The sequence below is a fragment of the Babylonia areolata genome, chromosome 22 (genome assembly GCF_041734735.1).
Source record: "Babylonia areolata isolate BAREFJ2019XMU chromosome 22, ASM4173473v1, whole genome shotgun sequence".
Taxonomy (NCBI): domain Eukaryota; kingdom Metazoa; phylum Mollusca; class Gastropoda; order Neogastropoda; family Buccinidae; genus Babylonia; species Babylonia areolata.
Window position 1 is genome coordinate 34,645,411 of NC_134897.1, and position 23,069 is coordinate 34,668,479.

The 23,069-nt window shown below is 44.2% G+C and overlaps 1 protein-coding gene across 3 annotated transcripts in view; it reads right to left on the reverse strand.

Annotated features, from left to right (window-relative positions):
* Positions 1–4,552: 4,552 nt before the first annotated feature.
* Positions 4,553–23,069, reverse strand: part of LOC143297240 (vesicular glutamate transporter 3-like) — a 27,282-nt gene continuing 8,765 nt past the window's right edge. For all 3 annotated transcript variants that reach the window (XM_076609478.1, XM_076609479.1, XM_076609480.1), the window contains exons 4-12: positions 21,374–21,488; positions 19,461–19,548; positions 19,039–19,125; positions 15,356–15,495; positions 13,536–13,685; positions 11,944–12,076; positions 8,994–9,104; positions 7,621–7,742; positions 4,553–5,744 (exon numbers count right to left, since the gene is read on the reverse strand). In XM_076609478.1, the coding sequence (XP_076465593.1) occupies positions 5,454–5,744; positions 7,621–7,742; positions 8,994–9,104; positions 11,944–12,076; positions 13,536–13,685; positions 15,356–15,495; positions 19,039–19,125; positions 19,461–19,548; positions 21,374–21,488 (1,237 nt within the window). In that variant the 3' untranslated portion in view covers positions 4,553–5,453. The remainder of the gene's footprint in view (positions 5,745–7,620; positions 7,743–8,993; positions 9,105–11,943; positions 12,077–13,535; positions 13,686–15,355; positions 15,496–19,038; positions 19,126–19,460; positions 19,549–21,373; positions 21,489–23,069) is intronic.

Sequence of the window (23,069 nt, forward strand, 5' to 3'; positions counted from 1 at the left end):
GGAAGGGGATTGGAATTTAGTAATGAATCCCAACGTAGACTACCACAATTATAAGCATGTGAATAATCAGGGAGCACAAGAAAGAGTTTTAAAGATGATAGATGATTTACAGTTAGTAGATATATGGAGGGAACTCAATACTGAAGTCTTAAGACCAACTCCCTTACAACAAAGCCGTCTTGACTTCTTCTTGATCTCAGATAACCTGGTTACTGATGTTAAAGACGCTGATATTTTGTACGGTTATAGAAGTGACCACTCTTTAGTCAAAGTTGACTTAGTATTTAATACAGAACCCAAAAGAAAACCTTTTTGGAAATTTAACTCATCTTTACTTAGAGACAGTGATTATATTAAGTTAGTGAAAGAAACAATAGAGAAAATAAAGGAACAGTATGTAGTATTACCTTACGCACGAGAAAATATATGTAATATCCCGAATGATGAAATTCAGTTTACAATAAGCAGCCAGCTCTTTTTAGATGTGTTGATAATGGAGATAAGAGCAAAAACTATAACTTTTGGAATAAGAAAGAAAAAGCAACAAATAGAAAAAGAGGAAATGTTAGAAAAGGAAATACAACGACTCAAAAAAAAAAGTTCGGTCGTATAATATAATTAGGGAATTGCAGAAGAAGACGGAAGAGCTCATACAGTTAAGGAAATTGAAAATGGAAGGGATAGCTTTAAGATCTAAAGCAAGATGGGCATCTCAGGGTGAAAAAGTAAGTAAATATTTTTGTTATCTTGAAAAAAACGTCACTTTATCAGCAAACACATGTTAAAGTTATTAACAGATCAAGGTAATATACTGACAGAAACAGATGAAATACTAAAGGCGACAAGACATTATTATGAAGACCTATACAAAGAACAGAATGTAAAAGATTCAGATATTAGTGATTATGTAAGCAACTTACCCAGACCTGATGAGACAGAATCCAAACAACTAGAAGGATTAATTACAAGACAAGAAGCCACAGATGCTATTAGGTAAATGCAAAACGACAAGAGTCCAGGTACAGATGGAATGACTGTAAATTTTTTCAAATTTTTTTTGGAAGGACATTAGTGACTTTGTTGTGAGATCACTGAATGAAGGATTTAAAAGTGGAGAAATGTCAACAACACAGAAAGAAGGATTGATTACATGTCTGCCAAAAGGGGATAAACCAAGGGAATACTTTCTATGGTTTTGCAAGTTCTCTCAATTGTTTTGGAAGGAATTAGAGAACGTTTTAAAAGAAAGATGTGATACTTGCTCAAACGTTAAGTTAAACATAGAATTAGTTCTATTTGGAAATGATGAAATTACAAAAATAGATGAAACTTTCAACTATATTATTCTTCTTGCAAAATATTTTGTTTATAAATGCAGAATAAATAAGATTAAACCATGTATAGAGTACTTTCTGAATGATTTAAGAAATAGTTATAAAGTAGAAAGATATATGCATTCAACGGAAATGTTAAGTGTTGTATTTATGAGAAAATGGTGTCCATATATAAAACTTCTTGAAAACAATAACCAATAACAAAATATTATGAAAGATCAAAATGCACAATCATAATGAAGGCTCAATGATATAAATATATATTTAAACTTGAACAGATGTACGTGAATGTGTAAGTATGCGAGTATGTAAATAATATATGCATGTGTGTATTCATGTACACTTACGTGTCTGCAGTAATAATGTTTAACATGACTGTAATGGGTGTTTTATATAGTCCCTTATAGAAAACTAGAGGAAATGTGTTCATACATAAGATATCCCATGTGTGGGTTGTGTTCTTTCCACATTGCGTTGGCTAAGCAAAATTTCCATAACTCTATGCCGACGCTAGGTATAATGTCTATTATATGTTATAAAACTGCACTGTTACACATGATGAAAATGTGTCCACCTTGACCAAATTGATAGAACAATATATTATAAGTATAATGACTTATGATGACGATGTTATTGTTAATGTACACTGTATTCATTTTTTTTCTTTGTTTGTTTGTTTGTTGTTTTTTTTGTTTGTTTGTTTTTTCGCTTTCTTTTCCATCTACTCAGAATTGTTATATTGAATTCATATACAAAATAAAACGGTGGTCGACCCAAGAAAGTCCGGGGAAAAAAAAAGATAAGAAAAGGTAACCACTTTCACTGCTACGTAGCCTGCAAAACGGTTAATTAACAGAATGTCAGATTTCATAGAAACTCAATCGGAACTGACTGTCAAGTACATGCCTGTATAAATATCATCGCCGGGGATTATGTCCCTTAAGTCCGTGTTCGGATACACAGTTCGCTGTCCGTGACAAGTTCGCAGTGATTATTAAACTCAGTTACCGGTGTAGCAGCCTCAGATTATCCATGTGTTAGATTTTACCCCCGCAGTCATTTTTGGCCGATCAAAACCTCCACGCCTCCGCCCTCAGTTGGAAATTACCCCCCACCCCCACCCCCCGCCCCCTCCCACCACACGCTTTCAATGGGCTTTGTCAAGTTATTGAAAAAGGAAGGGGGCTTGCTTTGGGCAACCTTTACTGACCCCCCCACACCCCCACCTCCACCCACTCTTCTCCATTGTGACTCAGCGGAAGCTAACGTGTGGAGGTTCTACTTTGGCAGCATGTATTGATTCTGTCTGGGCCAAATTTACCCCCGGTGTTTTTTTTGTTTTTTTTTCAAGTAAGCTCATGTCCAGGTGGTATAGAAGTCAAGTAAGTGGGTGTGTGGAGGGCCGGACAGTTGATATTCACCCTCGGGGGTCATTCAAGGCTAGTCTTCATTGACGCTGGGGTTAATCTGGGTACACGGGATTTGACCCCGGGGTAAAAAAATCAATGGGGGAACGAATAAGCTGCTACACCTGAAATTACAAGCAAAAAGTGCTGAAAAAAAAGAAAAAAGAAAAAAAAGAATGACGTTTTGCTGGCCAAGAAAAAGCACCGAATGGTGACGTGTTGCAGATAATGACGTCTCCTGGCAGTCTAAGCTGAGAGAGAAAGGCGATGTTTCACGACAAGCCATACAAAGAAACGGGAACAAGAAAAACAGCAACAAAAGCATTTCTATAAAGCGTGACCGCGTTTCATGGCTTTGCTGTGGTTATGTACAGTTAGTTGCATCTCACAATGAACGAAATTTAAATTAGGGAAAAAATCAAAAAGGGTGAGGCTATTGTCCAGGCCATTTAAATCAAACGGCAGAAAATGAAGACAACTTGGCGCGTCTGTGTACATGTTATTATATATATACATATATATTTGTAATTTCCCGAGGAACCTTTTTTTTTCTATTTCCCAAGGAACCGTTTGAACACTTAGAGTTGAATAAATATGACGTTTATAGAAACTTCCAGTTAACAGTGTTAACCGCTGGGCCTTTGTTAGGGTTGGAAAGTGATTTAAAAAAGGCCAGTTTTAGAGTTTCATATATGCCGAACCCAGACTTCTAGTCATCGCAAGTCGTACACGGCATAGGACGAGCATTGCATCACCCCCATCATCTGATATTTGTAGAAATTGGCAACTGATGATTTATTTTTTAACACCCCCCCCCCCCCACAACCCCCCCCTCCCCCCAAAAAAACAACCAAACAAACAACAAAAACATATATATATATATATATATATACACACACACATCGCTAACGATTTTCTTTCTTTCTTTTTTCAGACCATCGTTTAAAATACAGTTCATCGTCCATGGAGGTGAAGTGGGTGGTAAGAAGCAGAAAAGTGTATAACATAGTGGGGTTATGACCTAGTACATGGACACAACTCCCCCCCCCTCCCACCCCCTGCTCTCCCCTCCCCTCCCCGCCCAAAGAAAAGGTGGTAGGGGTTAGGAAGGCAGATAACAGCTGTGAAGTCACACGTAGCAGGCCCGTGGGTGCCCGCAATTACTGACAGACCCATCGGCCATGAACTAAATATGCCTAACTGTTTGCAACATCACCTCGAAACAAACATTCGTCTGGATGAAATGCCGACAAAAGCTTTGAACGTGAAACTGGCTATTCCTCGCAGTGACACCCAGAGAGATAGTAACAACATAGACAGATGGAGAATCATTTCAGAGAGAAAGATGAAGAAAGAGGTTTTTAACACACACACACACACACACAAACGCAGGCACGCACGCACATGCACGAACGCACGCGCACACACACACACACACACACAGAGTCGTCTGCCTTGAGTGGGACATGCTAGGAGGAGGATGGTGTGGAGGAAAAGGAGGAAAAGAGAGATTCAACGCAACTCGATGTTTGTTTCTCAGGAACGACTTGTCATATTCTGAAGCAAGCAAGCAAGCAAGCAAGCGCACACACACACACACACACACACACACACACACACACACACACACACACTCACTCACTCACTCACTGGTCTGCCTTAAATGTGACATGCTCCTAGGATGTAGTGGAGGAAGAGGAGGAAAAGAGAGATTCAACACAACCCGATGTTAGCTTCTCTGGAATGACTTGTAGGATTCTGAAGTGCGCATGTGCACGCGCATGTCTCCTTAAGAGACACGCGCTTGGTCAATGAAACGAAAGGCGAACGACCGCGTTAGTCTTTAGATGGCATGGTCCTTACGTGGATGTAAATCTGAGTCATGAACAACCTGAAGAAGAGCCCAAGATCACCGCCTGACGAAATTTTAGCCACTTGTAAACGAATACAACTGACACCATAGTTGAATGGAATTTGAAAAGATGTCATAAATCATAAAGCAGAATAAACTCTGTACACTGGCTGACTCTTTCATCCTAACAGTGAGCCAGGGTGGTCGCCATATCGCAGCTCTGGCTGACAGAGAGAGAAGAAAATCCGTTACAATGCTAAACAGTTACTCAGTAGGCCTGCTCTTGAGTTTTTGTTTAAACTCAAAGCATATGAGTTATATGCACACACAAGGATAACACATTGTTTGGACTGTAACTCTGACAAAAATTAATAATTGATAAGAAAGAAAAAAAGTTAGCCAGTCAGTACTCTTAGGTTTTCGTGGCTTCTTGTTTTCGTCATCACCATCATCATCATCATCATCATCATCATCATCATCATCTTCTTCTTCTTCTTCTTCTTCTCTTCCTCCTCTTTTTTCTTCTGCTTTTTTGGGCTGCACCTCCCAAGTTTACTGGTATATATGAGTGGGGTTTTACGTATAATGCATTTTGATTATGTGCCGGTTTTACCCTGCCATGTTCGCAAACACACTCCGGGGAGAGGGTGGGGGTGGGGGTTTCGAGGTGGTCGTTTTATAAACTCATGTTTAGATTTACACCCACATGAAGCCAACGCACAGTAAAAGGACTCGATCAAGAACGCCCCCCTCCACCCCCCCAAAAAAAAAAAAACCAAAAAAAAAACCCAACCCCACCCCCAAAAACAAAAAACAAAAAAAACAACACACAAAACAACAAAACCCATACGCTCCAGAACCTTAACCTAGATGCAGAGAGTCCTCCAGAGAACGCTCCCAGAAACCCTCCCCTCGATCGCCGTCAACCGGGGCCAGAAGAGGATCGTACTCCTGGGCCACTGGGCGCTGAGGATGGTGCTGTCCTTGCTGCGGTCGACGGTCGTTGTTGCGGTTGATGATGAGGTCGGCGTGGTCTGCGTAGCTGGGGTCCCAGGGCTGGAGGTGTCCGCTGGCGAAGATGTCGTAGAGGATGACCCCGGTGATGTGGATGATCCCAGCCGACAGCCACAGCTCCTTCCAGCGCTGTCGAGTCTATGAGAGGGTGGTGGTGGTGGAGGTGGGGAGGAGGGGGTTGAGGGGGGGGGGAATCAGGTGAAACCGTGTTGAAAATATACAAACTCGGGTCTGTGAGTGGAGGTGGGTGGTGTGGGGTCGTGTGTAGAAGAATGGAAATCAGGTGAAACCGTCTTGCTTACATACATGCTCGGGTCTGTGAGGTGGTGAGGGGCGGGGGTTGAGGGTGTCTGGTGGGGTAGGGGTGGAGATGGGACATAAGGTGAAATCGTGTTGATTACATACATGCTCGGGTCTGTGAGAGGGGTAGGGTGGGGGTGGGGTTTGGAGGGGGGCGTGAGAGAAAAGTGAAATCGTGTTGTTTACACACATGCTCGGGTCTGTGAGTGGAGGTAAGGTGGGGGGTTCGGGGGGCGGGGGGTGGTGGTGCGTGTGTAGAAGAAGGGAAATCAGGTGAAATCGTGTTGATTACAGACATGCTCGGGTCTGTGAGGTGGTGAGGGGGTGTAGGTTGGGGGGTGCATGAGAAAAAAAAAACAAGAGAAGTCGTATTGTTTACATACAGCCCCTTGTAACCTACTTTTCTTTCCCCAAGTCCATCCTGTGATTTTCTTTAATTGTTCTTCTATTTCAAATATTCATCGTTGACTTATCAAATCCCTCTATGACAACACAACGACTGTGACAGGCATAAAAAAAAAGCACGAGCGAAAGTTCCACATCTCTTTCTGTCTCAGTATGTCTGTCTGTCTGTCTGCCTCCCTCCCTCTCTCTCCTCCCTCCCTCCTCTCTCTCTCTCTGTGTCTCCAACCGTCTTCTCTCTCAGTTTCACTCTTACCCTCTACATCTCTCTGTCTCTGATTTTTTTCTCCATCCATCCCCCCCCCCTCCATCCCTCTCTCTCTCCCCTCCATCCCTCTCCCTCTTTCGCAAACTCTTTCAGTCTTCCCCTATCTCTGTCTCACGCACTTTTCTCGAGCGCCCCTTGAACTTCCTCCATCTCCCTCTTCCTCCCTCTCTCGCTCCCTCTCTGTCTCTCTCGTTCACGCTTGCCAGCTCTCTCTTTCAATCTTCCCGAATTTCTATCACAAGTACACTCACCTCCTTCCTCTCTCTCTCTCTCTCTCTCTCTCTTTCTCTCTCTCTGGCGAGTGCGGCATGTAAAAGATAAAAGCCGCATAAGCTTATGCCTCACCCTCTTTAATAAAGACGTTTGTCTTGTCATGATTTGTCTTCTCTGCCTGTCCGTCTGTCTGTCTGTCTCATTCTCTCTGTGTCTCTGTCTATCTGTCTGTCTGTCTCTTTCTCTATCTCATTTCATTCCATCATGGTGGTGACAACAGCTGTTGTATAAGTGATGCTGGTGATGGTAGTAGTAATTTTGGTATTAAGTACAACTGTCTATGTGGGTTTGATGATAACAACAATGTGGCTTTAGTCATCCGGTTGTCGATACTGATGACATATTTCTCCTCCCCTTCCACCCCCCCTCTCTCTCTCTCTCTCTTATCCATCTGTCAATCTGTGTGTGTGTGTGTGTGTGTGTGCGTGTGCGTGTGTGCGTGTGTGTGTGTGTGTGTGTGTGTGTGTGTTCTTTGTCATATTCTTTCTGCAGGCCTTTTTTTGTTTTGTTTTTCTTCTTCCTTTCTCCCCTTTCCATTCAATTCCATTCAATATAATTATGGGTGCTATTGTAACTGATGTAGATTAGCAAGGACAGATTGGAAGAATGGGCCATGCCTAAAATCTTAATCCTTGAATAAAAAAACGTTTTGAGTTCCGAGTTCTGTGTCTCTGTCTGCATCTCTCTCTCTCTCTCTCCCCCCAAGACCCCCCCCCCCATTTCTCTCTCTCCCCATCCCCCCATCTCTCTCTCCCCTGTCCCTCAGCTCACATGATCGACGAGCTCAGCAGCCACCATGGTGGACAGGATACCCCCAATGGTGCCCACACGTCCGATGCCAGTGACCAGGGCAGCGTACTGCGGGGTCAGGTCCAGAGGGTTCACCTGATAACCTGCACGAGTCCAACGCACGAACTGCACATGTAACGCACATGCAAGGGCACGCGCATATGTTCGCACGCACGCACATACCTACTCACCCACCTTATATCTACCTACATACATATGGCTCAGTCGTGCAATGAGAAGGTTGAGGACTGCTGGTGCCAGCTGCATTGCTTGGTTCTAACTTTTTGACAGTTGCACGTGACTAAATGCCTCCGTTGACCGAACTACGCCATTGGTCAGTTCCATACTACACACAGTTAGTAGCGGGTTACGACCATACTAGGATCTTCCGTCCGAGCAATGCAATTGGCTCCAGTTCTGGTCATCATCATCATCGTTGTTTTCGTCCATCTCAGTCAAAATCATCAGTGTCGGCAACATCAGAAGAGAAAAGAGGTGTTGAAGACGATGGGGGAAGCGTAGAAGAATGAAGAAAAGGAGAGCGAACTGATGAACAAGAAGGAGCAGGAGGAGGAGTGGTGTAGAGAAAGAAAGTAAGAACTAAAAAAAAAACCAAAAACAAAAACAAAAAAACCAACCATGGAGGAGGAACAAGAGAAGGAGGAAGAAGTAAAAAGAAATCGATGTTGATGACGACCATGAAGCCATCAACAATATTATAGTACTACCTAAACTCGCACAGACAGTAATGGTAGTAGTATGCCTAGAGGTAACGCGTCCGCATAGAAAGCGAGAGCATCTGAGCGCGCTGGTTCGAATCACGGCTCAGCCGCCGACATTTTCTCCCGCTTGAGTGGTGGTCTGGACGCTAGTCATTCGGATGAGACGATAAACCGAGCTCCCGTGTGCAGCATGCACTTAGCGCACGTAAAAGAACCCACGGCAACAAAAGGGTTGTTCCTTGCCTCTGTAGAAAAATCCACTTCGATAGGAAAAACAAATAAAAAACTGCACGCAGGAAAAAATACAAATATATAAAATATATATATATATATATATATATATATATGGGTAGCGCTGTAGTGTAGCGACGCGCTCTCCCTGGGCAGAGCAGCCCGAATTTCACACAGAGAAATCTGTTGTGATAAAAAGAAATGCAAATACAAATTAGCAGCATCAACAGTAGAAGTAGCAGCCCTTACATCGGATTCATATTCAAAATGATTTGTTAAAAGTCTTGCCGACACCACAACGACGACGACGACGACAATGACAACAACAACGACGATAAGGATGACGATAAAGATGAAGATGATAACCTCGACAATGATCAGGATAGATGAAGGGGCGCTCACCTGACATAGCAAAGCCGCTGAGCCCCACTCCGACACAGAGCAGAATAATAGCTGTGATGTAGTCCTCCGCAAAATACAGGCACAAGATACATATGCCTTCACTGCCAAACCCTGCATGGGGAAACAGATATAAAGAATGGAAAAAAACCCAACCCAAACAACAACAACCGAAAAACAGAGAAAGAAAGAACAAAAAAAAAAAAAAAAAACGATATAAAGATGTTTTTTCACGGAGAAAACTAACGAAATATGCATTTTATAGTATTATTAATCATATTACATGATCTAGTCTGTGTGGAATCGATTTTTTCTTAAACCCACAAAATAACAACAACAAAAACAGCAAACGTGGTATGTAATAGTGAAACGCGCACATCCTTCTGTGCGTCATGAATTCGAGCGTGTGCGTGTGTGTGTGTGTGAATGTGCGCGTGTGTGTGTGTCCCCGCACGCGCCCGTGTGTATGTAAAGTGATATCCATATCACTGGTCAAGGATGGAACATGAATTTGTTAATCTCACCCTTCAATCTTTTGGTGTTTCGAGGCCTTCCTAATGGAGAGAACCTTGGATCGTGCCTGATATGACACGAGTTTTGTCCCCTGAACTGGAGACTCGTCTCTTCGCAGAGAAAGTCGAGTTAAGTTTTGACGTCGCGTCTTCTTTAGTACGGAAGGTCGAGAGTTTAACATTATAGAAATTACTGCGTTCTGTTAGACAGTAAAACATTGGCCACATTACATGATCTAGAGACACCACTTACAATGTTAAGTCGTTTCAAGTCTCTGCAGAACAAACATTAGTGACTTCCAAAAGCTCCTCCTCCTCCTCCTCCACCTCCTCCTCCTTCTTCTTCTTCTTCCACTTAACGACCAACATCAGTATGCTGATGAAAATTGTCGTGTTGTGGGAGGTTGGTGTTGGGAGCAATTCAGCTGGGTTACCCAGGGATGTGCTATTAACTGATCAGGCCAGGTTGTTCTTTGCACCTGATATATTATCAGGCAAACGTTGTTCTTTGCACCTGATATATTATCAGGCAAACGTTGTTCTTTGCACCTGATATATTATCAGGCAAACGTTGTTCTTTGCACCTGATACATTATCAGGGAAACGTTGTTCTTTGCACCTGATATATTATCAGGCAAACGTTGTTCTTTGCACCTGATACATTATCAGGCAAACGTTGTTCTTCGCACCTGATATATTATCAGGCAAACGTTGTTCTTCGCACCTGATATATTATAAGGCAAACGTTGTTCTTTGCACCTGATATATTATCAGGCAAACGTTGTTCTTTGCACCTGATATATTATCAGGCAAACGTTGTTCTTCGCACCTGATATATTATCAGGCAAACGTTGTTCTTCGCACCTGATATATTATAAGGCAAACGTTGTTCTTTGCACCTGATATATTATCAGGGAAACGTTGTTCTTCGCACCTGATACATTATCAGGCAAACGTTGTTCTTTGCACCTGATATATCATCAGGCTAACGTTGTTCTTCGCACCTGATATATTAACAGGCAAACGTTGTTCTTTGCACCTGATACATTATCAGGCAAACGTTTTTCTTTGCACCTGATATATTTTCAGGCAAACGTTGTTCTGAGCACCTGATATATTATCAGGCAAACGTTGTTCTGATCACCTGATATATTATCAGGCAAACGTTGTTCTTTGCACCTGATATATTATCAGGGAAACGTTGTTCTTTGCACCTGATACATTATCAGGGAAACGTTGTTCTTTGCACCTGATATATCATCAGGCTAACGTTGTTCTTCGCACCTGATATATTATCAGGCAAACGTTGTTCTTTGCACCTGATATATTATCAGGCAAACGTTGTTCTTTGCACCTGATATATTATCAGGCAAACGTTGTTCTGATCACCTGATATATTATCAGGCAAACGTTGTTCTGAGCACCTGATATATTATCAGGCAAACGTTGTTCTGATCACCTGATATATTATCAGGCAAACGTTGTTCTGATCACCTGATATATTATCAGGCAAACGTTGTTCTTTGCACCTTATGATTATATTATCAGGCAAACGTTGTTCTTTGCACCTTATGATTATATTATCAGGCAAACGAGTATTGGCACAGAGAAAACGTTGTACATTAATACTACTACTACTGCTACAACTAATAATGATAATGGACATTTATATAGCGCATTTCTCCAGAAATACTGCTCAAAGCGCTTTACATTTCGTTCCCCACTCCCCGTCTCCCCAATCAGTACCCCCCCCCCCCCTCCCACACACGGAAGCACGTTCCAGAATACACTTACGCAACAATTATTAACCCATAACGTGGATCAACAAAGCGACTATTATCCACCAATGGTTGCCCAAATTAATATGAACTAACCAGGACAACATGGTCGTGGATGACTGACGAGTGGAAGTACACGTACATTGTCCTAATTATATGGCCGTATAAAATGTGAACCCCGGCAAACACAGTGATCACAATTATCAGAACGTCCCTGGGACAGAGAGAGATAGAGAGACAGAGACAGGGACATAAATGGAGACAGACAAGGACAGAGATAAAGATAGAGAGAGACAGAGAAACATTAAGAACGAACGAACGAACAAACGAACGAACAAAATTTTATCCGGCCCTCTGGGCAAAACTGAAAAAAAAAATATAGAAAAAATACAAAAAGCAAATTAAAAAAAAAGAAACAAACAAACAAACAAAAACCGAAGAGAGAGAGAGAGAGAGAGAGAGAGAGAGAGAGAGAGAGAGAGAGAGCAACCCTCCCCCTCCCCCTAAACAATGAAAGCATATTCATCACATAATCTTATAAATGACAAGCTTGTATGAAAAGTACAGACAGACAGACACAGAGACACAGAGAGAGGGAGAGAGAGTGTGTGTGTTCATGCATGCATGCTTGCTCAAAACGGGTAGTGTTATATAGATACTGACCAATGGTCTGAGCCAGTTTCCTGCCAAGTGTGCGGCCAATGTACCCTTTGGTCAGCAGATGGTCAAAGAGGTTTCCACAGCAGATCACAGAGATGGTCATCAGCAGTGGGGGAAGGGATGACCACAGCCCTATCTGTGCACACACAGGATAACACGTTCATTTCAGGGTGTTTTGTTTATTTTTCATTTCGTTTTTATCAGTGCATTTGTTTTTCTATTTGTTGTGATATTATTTTCAGTGTGCGCTCTACAGAATCTCCTTTCAATGACCAGTGGAAAATATAAAAAAAAAAACTCTTTTGAGTTTTAAAAAAATTTAATAGTTGTCACGTCATTTATTTATTTATTTATTTATTTACTTATCCATTTATTTAATGATGTATCCATTTATTTGTTTTTGTTTTCCACCCCTCTCCTCAAGGCCTGACAAAGCGCGTTTGGTTACGCTGCTGGTCAGGCATCGGCTTAGCAGACGTGGTGTAGCGTATATGCATTTGGCCGAACGCAGTGCCGCCTCTTTGAGAAACTGAACTGAACGGAATTGTCGTGTCGTTTACATTGCCTGCCATCAGTGGAGCGATGGCCTAGAGGTAACACGTCCGCCTAGGAAGCGAGATAATCTGAGCGCGCTGGTTCGAATCACGGCTCAGCCGCCGATATTTTCTCCCCCTCCACTAGACATTGAGTGGTGGTCTGGACGCTAGTCATTCGGACGAGACGATAAACCGAGGTCCCGTGTGCAGCATGCACTTAGCGCACGTAAAAAACAAAAAACAAATAAAACTGCACGCAGGAAAATAAAAAAGTGGTGGCGCTGTAGTGTAACAACGCGCTCTCCCTGAGTAGAACAGCCCGAATTTCACATAGAGAAATTTGTTGTGTTAAAAAGAAATACAAATACAAGTGTGTTTTTTTGCCGCGGTCAAGTTAAAGACGTCTCCACAATATCGAGATCGACATGTTAATTTCACTAATGTACATACATGTAAACCAATTGGTTTGAGGCCAACAGTACAGAGTGCTAATTCGAGATTAGACTGTGGTCAGTAATGAAATGGGTTGGAAAGGACACGTGGGTCAAATACTAATAAATCGTGTGTGTGTGTGTGTGTGTGTGTGTGTGTGTGTGTGTGTGTGTGTGTGTGTGTGTGTGTGTGAGTGAGTGGGCAGGAGAATGAGGTAGGGGAATTATAATGGGCGTTTGTGTGCATGCATGGATGTATGTAGAGAGAGGGTGGGGGAGAAACGTATGTGAGTATGTGTGTGCGTTAGAATATTTTTTGGAGATAATGATATTAATGAAATTTGGTACCTTGATTTGTTAAATATGTTTGTTTGTTTTTTTTTTTTTGTTTTTTTTTGTTTTTTGGTTTTTTTTAATCATACCTTCCTCAAATCATAATTTCCTTGTGTTGCTCAGTTAATATTTTATTCAAATGGTTGCGAAAATGTCAGTACAACAAACAGTTAATCTGACAATAAATGGTTTCAGTCAGTCAGTGTGTGTGTGTGTGTGTGTGTGTGTGTGTGTGTGTGTGTGTGTGTGAATGAAGCCTACTGAATGACACAGGAAACAAATGATCAGTCTATACCTGTGCTGTAGACATCTTGAACGCGTCTTTGAAGTACTGGGGCTGTTGGGTAATCAGCATGGAGAAGATCCAGTTCCGGCAAAACGCTCCCACAAATACTGCAAGCACCGGAAGTGACGTCAGCATGCTTCGCCATGGGATGTTTCCGGCCTGGTGGACGTAAGAGAGAACACTGTAGAAAAGTGTGTGTTTGAGTGTGGTATGGTGTGGTGTTTGGTATGTGGTATGGTGCAGTGTAGAGTGGTCTTTGGTGTGTAGTATGGTGCAGTGTAGAGTGGTGTTTGGTATGGGGTATGGTGAGTGTAGAGTGGTGTTTGGCATGGTGCAGTGTAGAGTGGTGTCTGGTGTGTGGTATGGTGCAATGTAGAGTGGTGTTTGGTGTGTGGTATGGTGCAGTGTTGAGTGGTGTTTGGTGTGTGGTATGGTGCAGTGTATAGAGTGGTGTTTGGTGTGTGGTATGGTGCAATGTATAGAGTGGTGTTTGGTGTGTGGTATGGTGCAGTGTAGAGTGGTGCTTGGTGTGTGGTATGGTGCAATGTAGAGTGGTGTTTGGTGTGTGGTATGGTGCAATGTAGGGATGTGTTTGGTATGTGGTATGGTGAGTGTAGAGTGGTGTTTGGTATGGTGCAGTGTAGAGTGGTGTTTGGTGTTTGGTATGGTGCAGTGTAGAGTGGTGTTTGGTGTGTGGTATGGTGCAGTGTATAGAGTGGTGTTTGGTGTGTGGTATGGTGCAATGTATAGAGTGGTGTTTGGTGTGTGGTATGGTGCAATGTAGAGTGGTGTTTGGTGTGTGGTATGGTGCAGTGTAGAGTGGTGTTTGGTGTGTGGTATGGTGCAGTGTAGAGTGGTGTTTGGTGTATGGTGCAGTGTAGAGTGGTGTTTGGTGTGTGGTATGGTGCAGTGTATGGTGTGGTGTTTGGTGTGTGGTATGGTGCAGTGTAGAGTGGTGTTTGGTATGTGGTATGGTGAGTGTAGAGTGGTGTTTGGTATGTTACAGTGTAGAGTGGTGTTTGGTGTTTGGTATGGTGCAGTGTAGAGTGGTGTTTGGTGTGTGGTATGGTGCAGTGTAGAGTGGTGTTTGGTGTTTGGTATGGTGCAGTGTAGAGTGGTGTTTGGTGTGTGGTATGGTGCAGTGTAGAGTGGTGTTTGGTGTGTGGTATGGTGCAATGTAGAGTGGTGTTTGGTATGTGGTATGGTGAGTGTAGAGTGGTGTTTGGTATGGTGCAGTGTAGAGTGGTGTTTGGTGTGTGGTATGGTGCAGTGTTAAGTGGTGTTTGGTGTGTGGTATGGTGCAGTGTAGAGTGGTGTTTGGTGTGTAGTATGGTGCAGTGTAGAGTGGTGTTTTGTGAGCAGTGCGATGCGGTGTGAATTTTTCCATCTCCCAGGTCAACATAATTCTGTGCAGACCTGCTTGTGCCTGAACCCCCTTCCTGTGTATGCGCACCCAGAAGACCAAATGCGCATGTTGAAGATCCTGTAATCCATGTCAGCGTTCGGTGGGTTACGGAAACAAGAACATACCCAGTATGCACACCTCCGAAAACGGAGTATGGTTGCCTACATGGCGGGGTAAATAAACAAAACGGTCATACATGTATAATATTATATGTTTGAGTGCGTTTGTGTGCGTGCCTAAAATCTGATTGAATGACACGGGAAACGAATGATGAGCGCCCAATGGCAGCCGTCAGTCGGTTCTACCCACGAAGGCAGCCTGTTGTGCAAATGACCCCGTGTTTGTAAAGCCCTTATAGCTTGGTCTCCGACCGAGGATAGTCCCTATATAAGTATCCATATCACTCATTCATTCATTCAATTACCAGGTTGCGGTTACCGGCGCGAACCCTGACCCCGTGAACCGCGAAGGTGTTCCGCTCTCTCTGCGACAGGTACGGACATGTGTCTGGGGTCTCATACACCACCAGCAGCCAAACCAGTGACCATATGATGCCCAGACCGCCTGGCAACAAAGAAAGCGTCAGCATGCAATGAAGGAACCAGTGACAGCGCCGGTGGGAACGTATGTAAAGGGGGAGGAAGGAAGGAAGGGAGGAAAGAGGGAAAGAAGAAACAGGAAACACCAAACAAGAAACAAAGAGAGAAAATCACGAAAGGCGCGCGCGCGCGCGCATACACACACACACTCACACACATACACACACGCGCGCGCGCGAGCGCACGCACACACACACACGCGCACGCATCCACGCACACACACACACACACACACATACACACACACACACACACACACATTCTCTCTCTCTCTCTCATTTCTGTCTGTCAGTCTGTCTGTCTCTCCCTCCCTCCTTTCCACCCTCTATCTTCCCTATCTTCTCTCGCTCTGTCTTTTTCCCCCTCCACTTCTTTACCTCACTCCCTCCGTTCTATCTCCTCCGTCTGTCTGTCAATCTCATGTTTCCCAGTCCCAATCCCCAGTGGCCACACACACACACACAGCGCCCAGGTTTGTTCTGTCCGTCACAGTTTCACCAGCCCAAAGCTCTAACATCTGTGTCGAGTTCGCTTTTGGCCACCCACCACAGAATATCCTGCGTTGCGGTTAACACGCACAGGATACCGCCCACTATGCCATCGTCTTCTTTTACACCATTAAATTTGTGATCTGTCATTGGGGCACCACGCGGAACTGTTCAACGGTCTGTTGTCTCTCAGAGTCTGGATCTCTTTTATTCCCTTATACCTGTGAGTTATTGGGGTGCCGTGCAGAACCGTTCTGAACTGTTCATCGGATCTTTTAGGTCTGTTGTCTCTCTGAGTCTGGATCTTTTTTATTCCCTTATACCTGTGAGTTATTGGGGTGCCGTGCAGAACCGTTCTGAACTGTTCATCGGATATTTTAGGTCTGTTGTCTCTCTGAGTCTGGATCTCTTTTATTCCCTTATACCTGTGAGTTATTGGGGTGCCGTGCAGAACCGTTCTGAACTGTTCATCGGATCTTTTAGGTCTGTTGTCTCTCTGAGTCTGGATCTCTTTTATTCCCTTATACCTGTGAGTTATTGGGGTGCCGTGCAGAGCCGTTCTGAACTGTTCATCGGATCTTTTAGGTCTGTTGTCTCTCTGAGTCTGGATCTCTTTTATTCCCTTATACCTGTGAGTTATTGGGGTGCCGTGCAGAACCGTTCTGAACTGTTCATCGGATCTTTTCGGACTGTCTGTTGTGTGTCAGAGCCTGGACCTATACAAATGGTTTTCTTTCTTGCCCATTTTGCAATGCTATCAGTCCATTCTTTGTTCTGTTTTCCCCTCTGTCTCCCTCTCTCAACGGTTTCTTTGTTTTTAAACAAGGCCGTTAGATTTGGTTGTATGGCCAACCAGTTTTCTTAAATGATGTCAGCAGATCTTCATGGGGCCCAGTGTGCTGCGTGATGGCATCGTACTGACAACAATAACTGCATGTGTGACGTGTTCTGTAAAACCTTCAACTGGTCTCTCAAGGACTGCTCTGTCCCCAACATCTGGAAAAAATCTGCTGGCTGTCCTATCCCATAGAAAAAGAACCCAGCCGCACTATACCGCCCTGTTGCCCTGTAATGAAATGCTTTCAAAGAATGTTCCACGACATCTTATTTCTTTCATTAAACAGCACATTGACCCTCTTCAGTTTGCTTACAAACCACACAGAAGTATTGACGATGCTGTTTCAACTCTCCATCACAATGCTTTTCTTCACTTAAAGGACATAGGATCTTTTGTTCGCATTCTTTTTGGTGACTTCTCTTCCGCTTTTAACACAACCCCATCTCCTTGCCCTCAAACTGCTGGGCTTAGATGTTGATCCTGAGCTAATTCTTTGGATAGCTAGCTTTCTTCTTAATAGAACTCAGTCCGTCCGTTTTCATTCTGTCCTCTCTTCTCAAAACTCAACTTCTACTGGCGCACCACAAGGCACGGTGCTGTCCACTGTCCTGTTTACACTGTACACAGAAGACTGCAGAGGCACTGTCATAAAATATTCTGACGACTCAGCATTGAAGATCTGTCCAACTCTGAAGCTATCTACTATAGTGAAATTAAAAAGTTCTGTTCTTGGTGTGAGGAAAACTATCTGGATTTGAATGTTTCGAAGAAAAATTAATAAATTTTCGGAAAGACCCGTTGCCTGTAGTTAACCTTGTTACAGATAGTCAAACAGTGGAGAGAGTCAGTGAATATAGATAAATCGAGACTGTCTCAGACAACAAGCTGACGTTTGACAGGAATGTTGATTCTATTCAAACGAATATTTTTTAGCAGAAACTAAGAAAAATTGGTATAAGTTCCAGTATTCTTCAAAGCTGCTACCGATGTTGCTTTTTGCGTGTGCTCACAGTTTCATTTATGTGCAGGTATGGAAGTTTTGAATGATGTCATGAGTGTGTGCAGCGCGGTTAAGTTGTGGGAGTGATTAAAAGCTGGTATTCAAGAGCTGTATGAGAAGCGAGTGGTTCAGAAAGCCAGGTAGATAGCAGCTGATGACACCCATATTCTAGCAAAGCACTATGAGCTGCTGCCATCAGGACAACGCTACGGAACTTTTAAAATGAAATCAAGAGCTCCTAAGACTTTCATTCCACGTTCAATTCACCTTTTTAATTATTGAGAACTGTATACGCTGCGCCTGTCTGTCTGTCTTATCTATCTGTCTGTCTGTCTTATCTATCTGTCTGTCTGTCTTATCTATCTGCCTGTCTGTCTTATCTATCTGCCAGTCTGTCTTATCTATCCGCCTGTCTGTCTGTCTTATCTATCCGCCTGTCTGTCTTATCTATCTGCCTGTCTGTCTTATCTATCTGCCTGTCTGTCTTATCTATCTGTCTTATCTATCTGCCTGTCTGTCTTATCTATCTGCCTGTCTGTCTTATCTATCTGTCTGTCTGTCTTATCTATCCGCCTGTCCTGTCAGTGTGTTGTTTTGTTGTGTTCTCATTACGTCCGAAACTGTGTGTGCCCGAAATTGTGTTGTTGTTTTTTTCCCCTTTCTCCCCAGTGTATCAACTGATTGTTTCATTTATTCATTCATACACTGTTCATTTATATATCTATACGTCTATCTTTCACATATTATGATTCATTAGTGACCACGGTAGATTTCCCGAGCACTACCGCTCGTCGATACCAAGCAGGACATAGCTGTGCGGATACGTCATGCGGTGGTCATTTCCTGACGCATGGCTCCCATCTCACACAGGAACAAGGACACATGTCTGTTTGAGAAGCGTATCTTTGTGTGTGTGTGTGTGTGTGTGTGTGTGTGTGTGTGTGTGTGTGTGTGTGTGTGTGTGTGTGTGTGTGTGTTGTGCATGCTTGAGTGAGAGCTTATGCGCATGCAAGGGTATGTGTGTATGTTGACGCGCGTGTATGTGTGTATGTATATATATATATATATATATATATATATATATATATATATATATATATATATATATATATATATATGTGTGTGTGTGTGTGTGTGTGTGTGTGTGTGTGTGTGTGTGTGTGTGTGTGCGAGAGGTCTTACCACAGATGTAGAACACGCTGAACCAGCTGAGCAGGCAGGTAGAGAAACCAGCTGCCAGGAACCCCACTGCCGGGCTGATGTAGGCACCTGTCACACGTGAGAATACATAGTTTGTAACAATTCACTGCTTTAACACACACACACACACACTCTCTCTCTCTCTCTCTCTCTCTCTTTCTCTCACGCACACAAACTCACACACGCGCGTCGCGCGCGCGCGCACGCGCACGCACACACACTCACACACACAGAGATGGACACTTAGAAAAAAGAAAAAAAAGCATACAAATAAACACACAAATTCAGACGCACAAATACACACAGAGAAAAGCAGACAGACATGCACGCACACACGCGGGCGCGCGCACACACACACACACAGGCGCGCGCGCGCGCGCACATGCACGCACGTAGAAACTGACCGGCGTAAGCGATGGTCAACAAACGTGTCCGTTCAGGTTTAGGGGCCCAGGCTGAGATCACTCCTGCCAACGCTGGTACTGACCCTCCCTGGGCACACACACACACACACACACACACACACACACACACACACACACACACACACACACACACACACACAGAGGCAATGCACACACACACACGCACGCACGCACACACACACACACATACACATAAACCGAGGCGCGCACACACATACGCACACACACACACGCACGCACGCACACACACACACACACACACACACACACATACACGCGCGCGCTGCTGATCTTGAGTGAAATGACATCAATGTGGCATGACTTAGAAATGGAGTTGGTACTTTTTCTCTGTACTTATGACTTCAGTGCTGCAACTGATTTCAGCTGAACGAAAGAAACTCAGTCCCTGAAGGGAGAAAGAGTCCCAACTAAAGTGTGGTGACTGACATCCTGACCTGTCAGCTCTGTCTTATCTCAGTGAGGTGACAGCCCTTCACTGACATCCTGACCTGTCAGCTCTGTCTTATCTCAGTGAGGTGGCAGTCCTTCACTGACATCCTGACCTGTCAGCTCTGTCTTATCTCAGTGAGGTGACAGCCCTTCACTGACATCCTGACCTGTCAGCTCTGCCTTATCTCAGTGAGGTGACAGCCCTTCACTGACATCCTGACCTGTCAGCTCTGTCTGATCTCAGTGAGGTGACAGCCCTTCACTGACATCCTGACCTGTCAGCTCTGTCTTATCTCAGTGAGGTGACAGCCCTTCACTGACATCCTGACCTGTCAGCTCTGTCTTATCTCAGTGAGGTGACAGCCCTTCACTGACATCCTGACCTGTCAGCTCTGTCTTATCTCAGTGAGGTGGCAGCCCTTCACTGACATCCTGACCTGTCAGCTCTGTCTTATCTCAGTGAGGTGGCAGTCCTTCACTGACATCCTGACCTGTCAGCTCTGTCTTATCTCAGTGAGGTGGCAGTCCTTCACTGACATCCTGACCTGCAGACTGTTATCTCAGTGAGGTGAGTCATTCACTGACATCCTGACCTGTCAGCTCTGTCTTATCTCAGTGAGGTGACAGCCCTTCACTGACATCCTGACCTGTGAGCTCTGCCTTATCTCAGTGAGTTGACAGCTCTTCACTGATGAGGGTTACTTGCCAGCAACAGCAGTGAAGGTGTCAACATTTAACGAAATCGCTTTCAGGTAACGATCTCAAACTGCCCCATTCTGGAGGGGTCATTCTGGGCTAGCGTCGAATGATCTCCGGAGTCATGTGTGACTTGTCATGATTGACTGCCCCCCCTCCCCGCCCTTCCTCCCCTCCCCTTCGCCCAGCCACCACCACCTCCACATCCCAAGTTGGAAACTACCCCTTTTCTACGAGTTTTGTCAAGCAGCTGAAAACAAAGGGGTGTCGTCCTGGCCTTTTCTGACCCCATCCCCTGTCAGTCTTCAGTATCACGTAACGGAAGCAAATGTGAGGGAGTTCTACTTTTATATCCCGTGCATTCTACATGGGCCAAATTTACTCCACGGAGGGGGTTGGGGGGGGGGGGGGCGGCGGGGGGGGGGGGGGGGGGGGGGGGGGGGGGAGCCAGGGAGGGGAGGAGGGGGAAGGAGGGGGGGGGGGCATTTCGAGCTGGGTCCCCGTATTTGCTACGAGGTTGGGAGGGTGCGGGGAGTAAAGTCCAACTAGCGGGAGTCAGTTCTAACTAGTTGAAGTACATCCCTAGAGGGCTTCATTCCAAGTTAGTCTACAAAGACCAGAGTTTTAAACTTGGGCCAGCAAGATCTGACCCCTGGGTAACAAATCAAAACAAAACCCAACGGGGATACGAACAGGCTGCTGCACACCCCTTCCGCCATTTCTCGTGGCACGATGGAATCTCTCACCTCCACTAGTCCCTGCAGGGCGCGGATGGCCATGACGTAGCCCCAGTGTTTCTTGGCCAGCCAGGGCAGCAGTGTGAAGAGCACGCTGCTGATCAGGATCATCACTCCACACACCCTGTCCAATGTGTAATAATAAATTATTTTAATCGACACATACATATAGCGCATTTTTTCAGAAATACTAATCGAAGCGCTTTACATTTCGCCCCCCCCCTCCCCCTTTTCCCTCTCTCTCTTTGTTTGATAGTCAGTCGCGTCCGACTGAGATCAGCAGAACAGTAGAGGAGACAACTGATGTCCCGACGATCTGGGCTAGAATTTGATTATAGTGGAGAGTGTCTTACCCAAGTTACATCCCCACTCTCTCGGCCAAGATAATTTTAGGGCAGTCGGTGCTGGGGGTGGTTCCCAAAGGCCAACTACCCCACAAGGCTGCAGCACACTAAGAGCCAGTGCAGTTTTGCTTTCTAGTTTGAGAGTCATAGTCATTTACAAAAGCCTAAGCTGTAAATAATGTCCCTGTGTAATGGAGAAACCATTGATAATACATCTCTCAATTTGCTGTTGGCCCAAATGTAAACTTATGTGAATCTCTCTCTCTCTCTCTCAGTATGTATATATGTATATATATATATATATATATATATATATATATATATATATATATGTATCTCTGTGTGTTTACGTATGTATTATGTATGTATGTATGTATATATATGTATGTGTATACACACACACACACACACACACACACACACACACACACACACACACATAGAGCACATGCGACCATGACAGTCAGTGGTTTTGAATGGACATCGCCGTCATCATCATTGTACATTGATGTGTGGTGAAGAAAACGCTACCTGCTGTGTCATTCAGTTAGCAAAGTTTTGAAAACTAACAATACACTTCCTATTAATATACAGCGTTTCAACAATTTAACAAGCAGTGGAAGAATCTGTAATAAATGTTCCACAAATGATGATATTGCTGATGAGTTTCACTGCATGTTTTTGTGTCCCTTTTTCTGACAGCATCAGGGAAAAAAAATCTACCTACATTTTGTAGAACCAGGCCAGACACCATTAAATTCCACTTACTGTTTTCTGAAAGATACAAAATGACATTGTTAAAACTGAATGCAACGCACTTGTCTCTACTATTCGTATTCCTTTTCAATGAATCTTTGTACACTGGTAGGGAATCTAAAGGAATTCTGTTTTGATGGAAAATGATCGTTAATGTGTGTTTGCCAGATTGCTCATGACTCTGGTATTTTTTTCACCTTTCGAGATCACTTTTTTTCTTTCTTTTTGTTGTTGTTGTTAAATATGGCTTGTGTCAAAGACGTTGATGTATGATGTTCCTATGTCCCCAGGGGGGTACATGAAAAAAACTTCTTGCCTTGCCTTGCCTTGCCCTGCCCTGCCTGGCCCTGCCCTGCCCTGCCTTGCCTTGCCTTGCCTTGCCTTGCCATGTCATGCCTTACCATGCCATGCCATGCCTTACCATGCCATGCCATGCCATGCCATGCCTTGCCTTGCCTTGCCTCACCTTGCCTTGCCTTGCCATGCCATACCATACCATGCTAAGCCTTGCCTTGCCTTGCCTTGCCTTGCCATGCTATGCCTTGTCTCCAGTGTACTTCAACAACGGTCAAACGATGGGGCTGGCTGTGGTCAGTCGTGAGGTA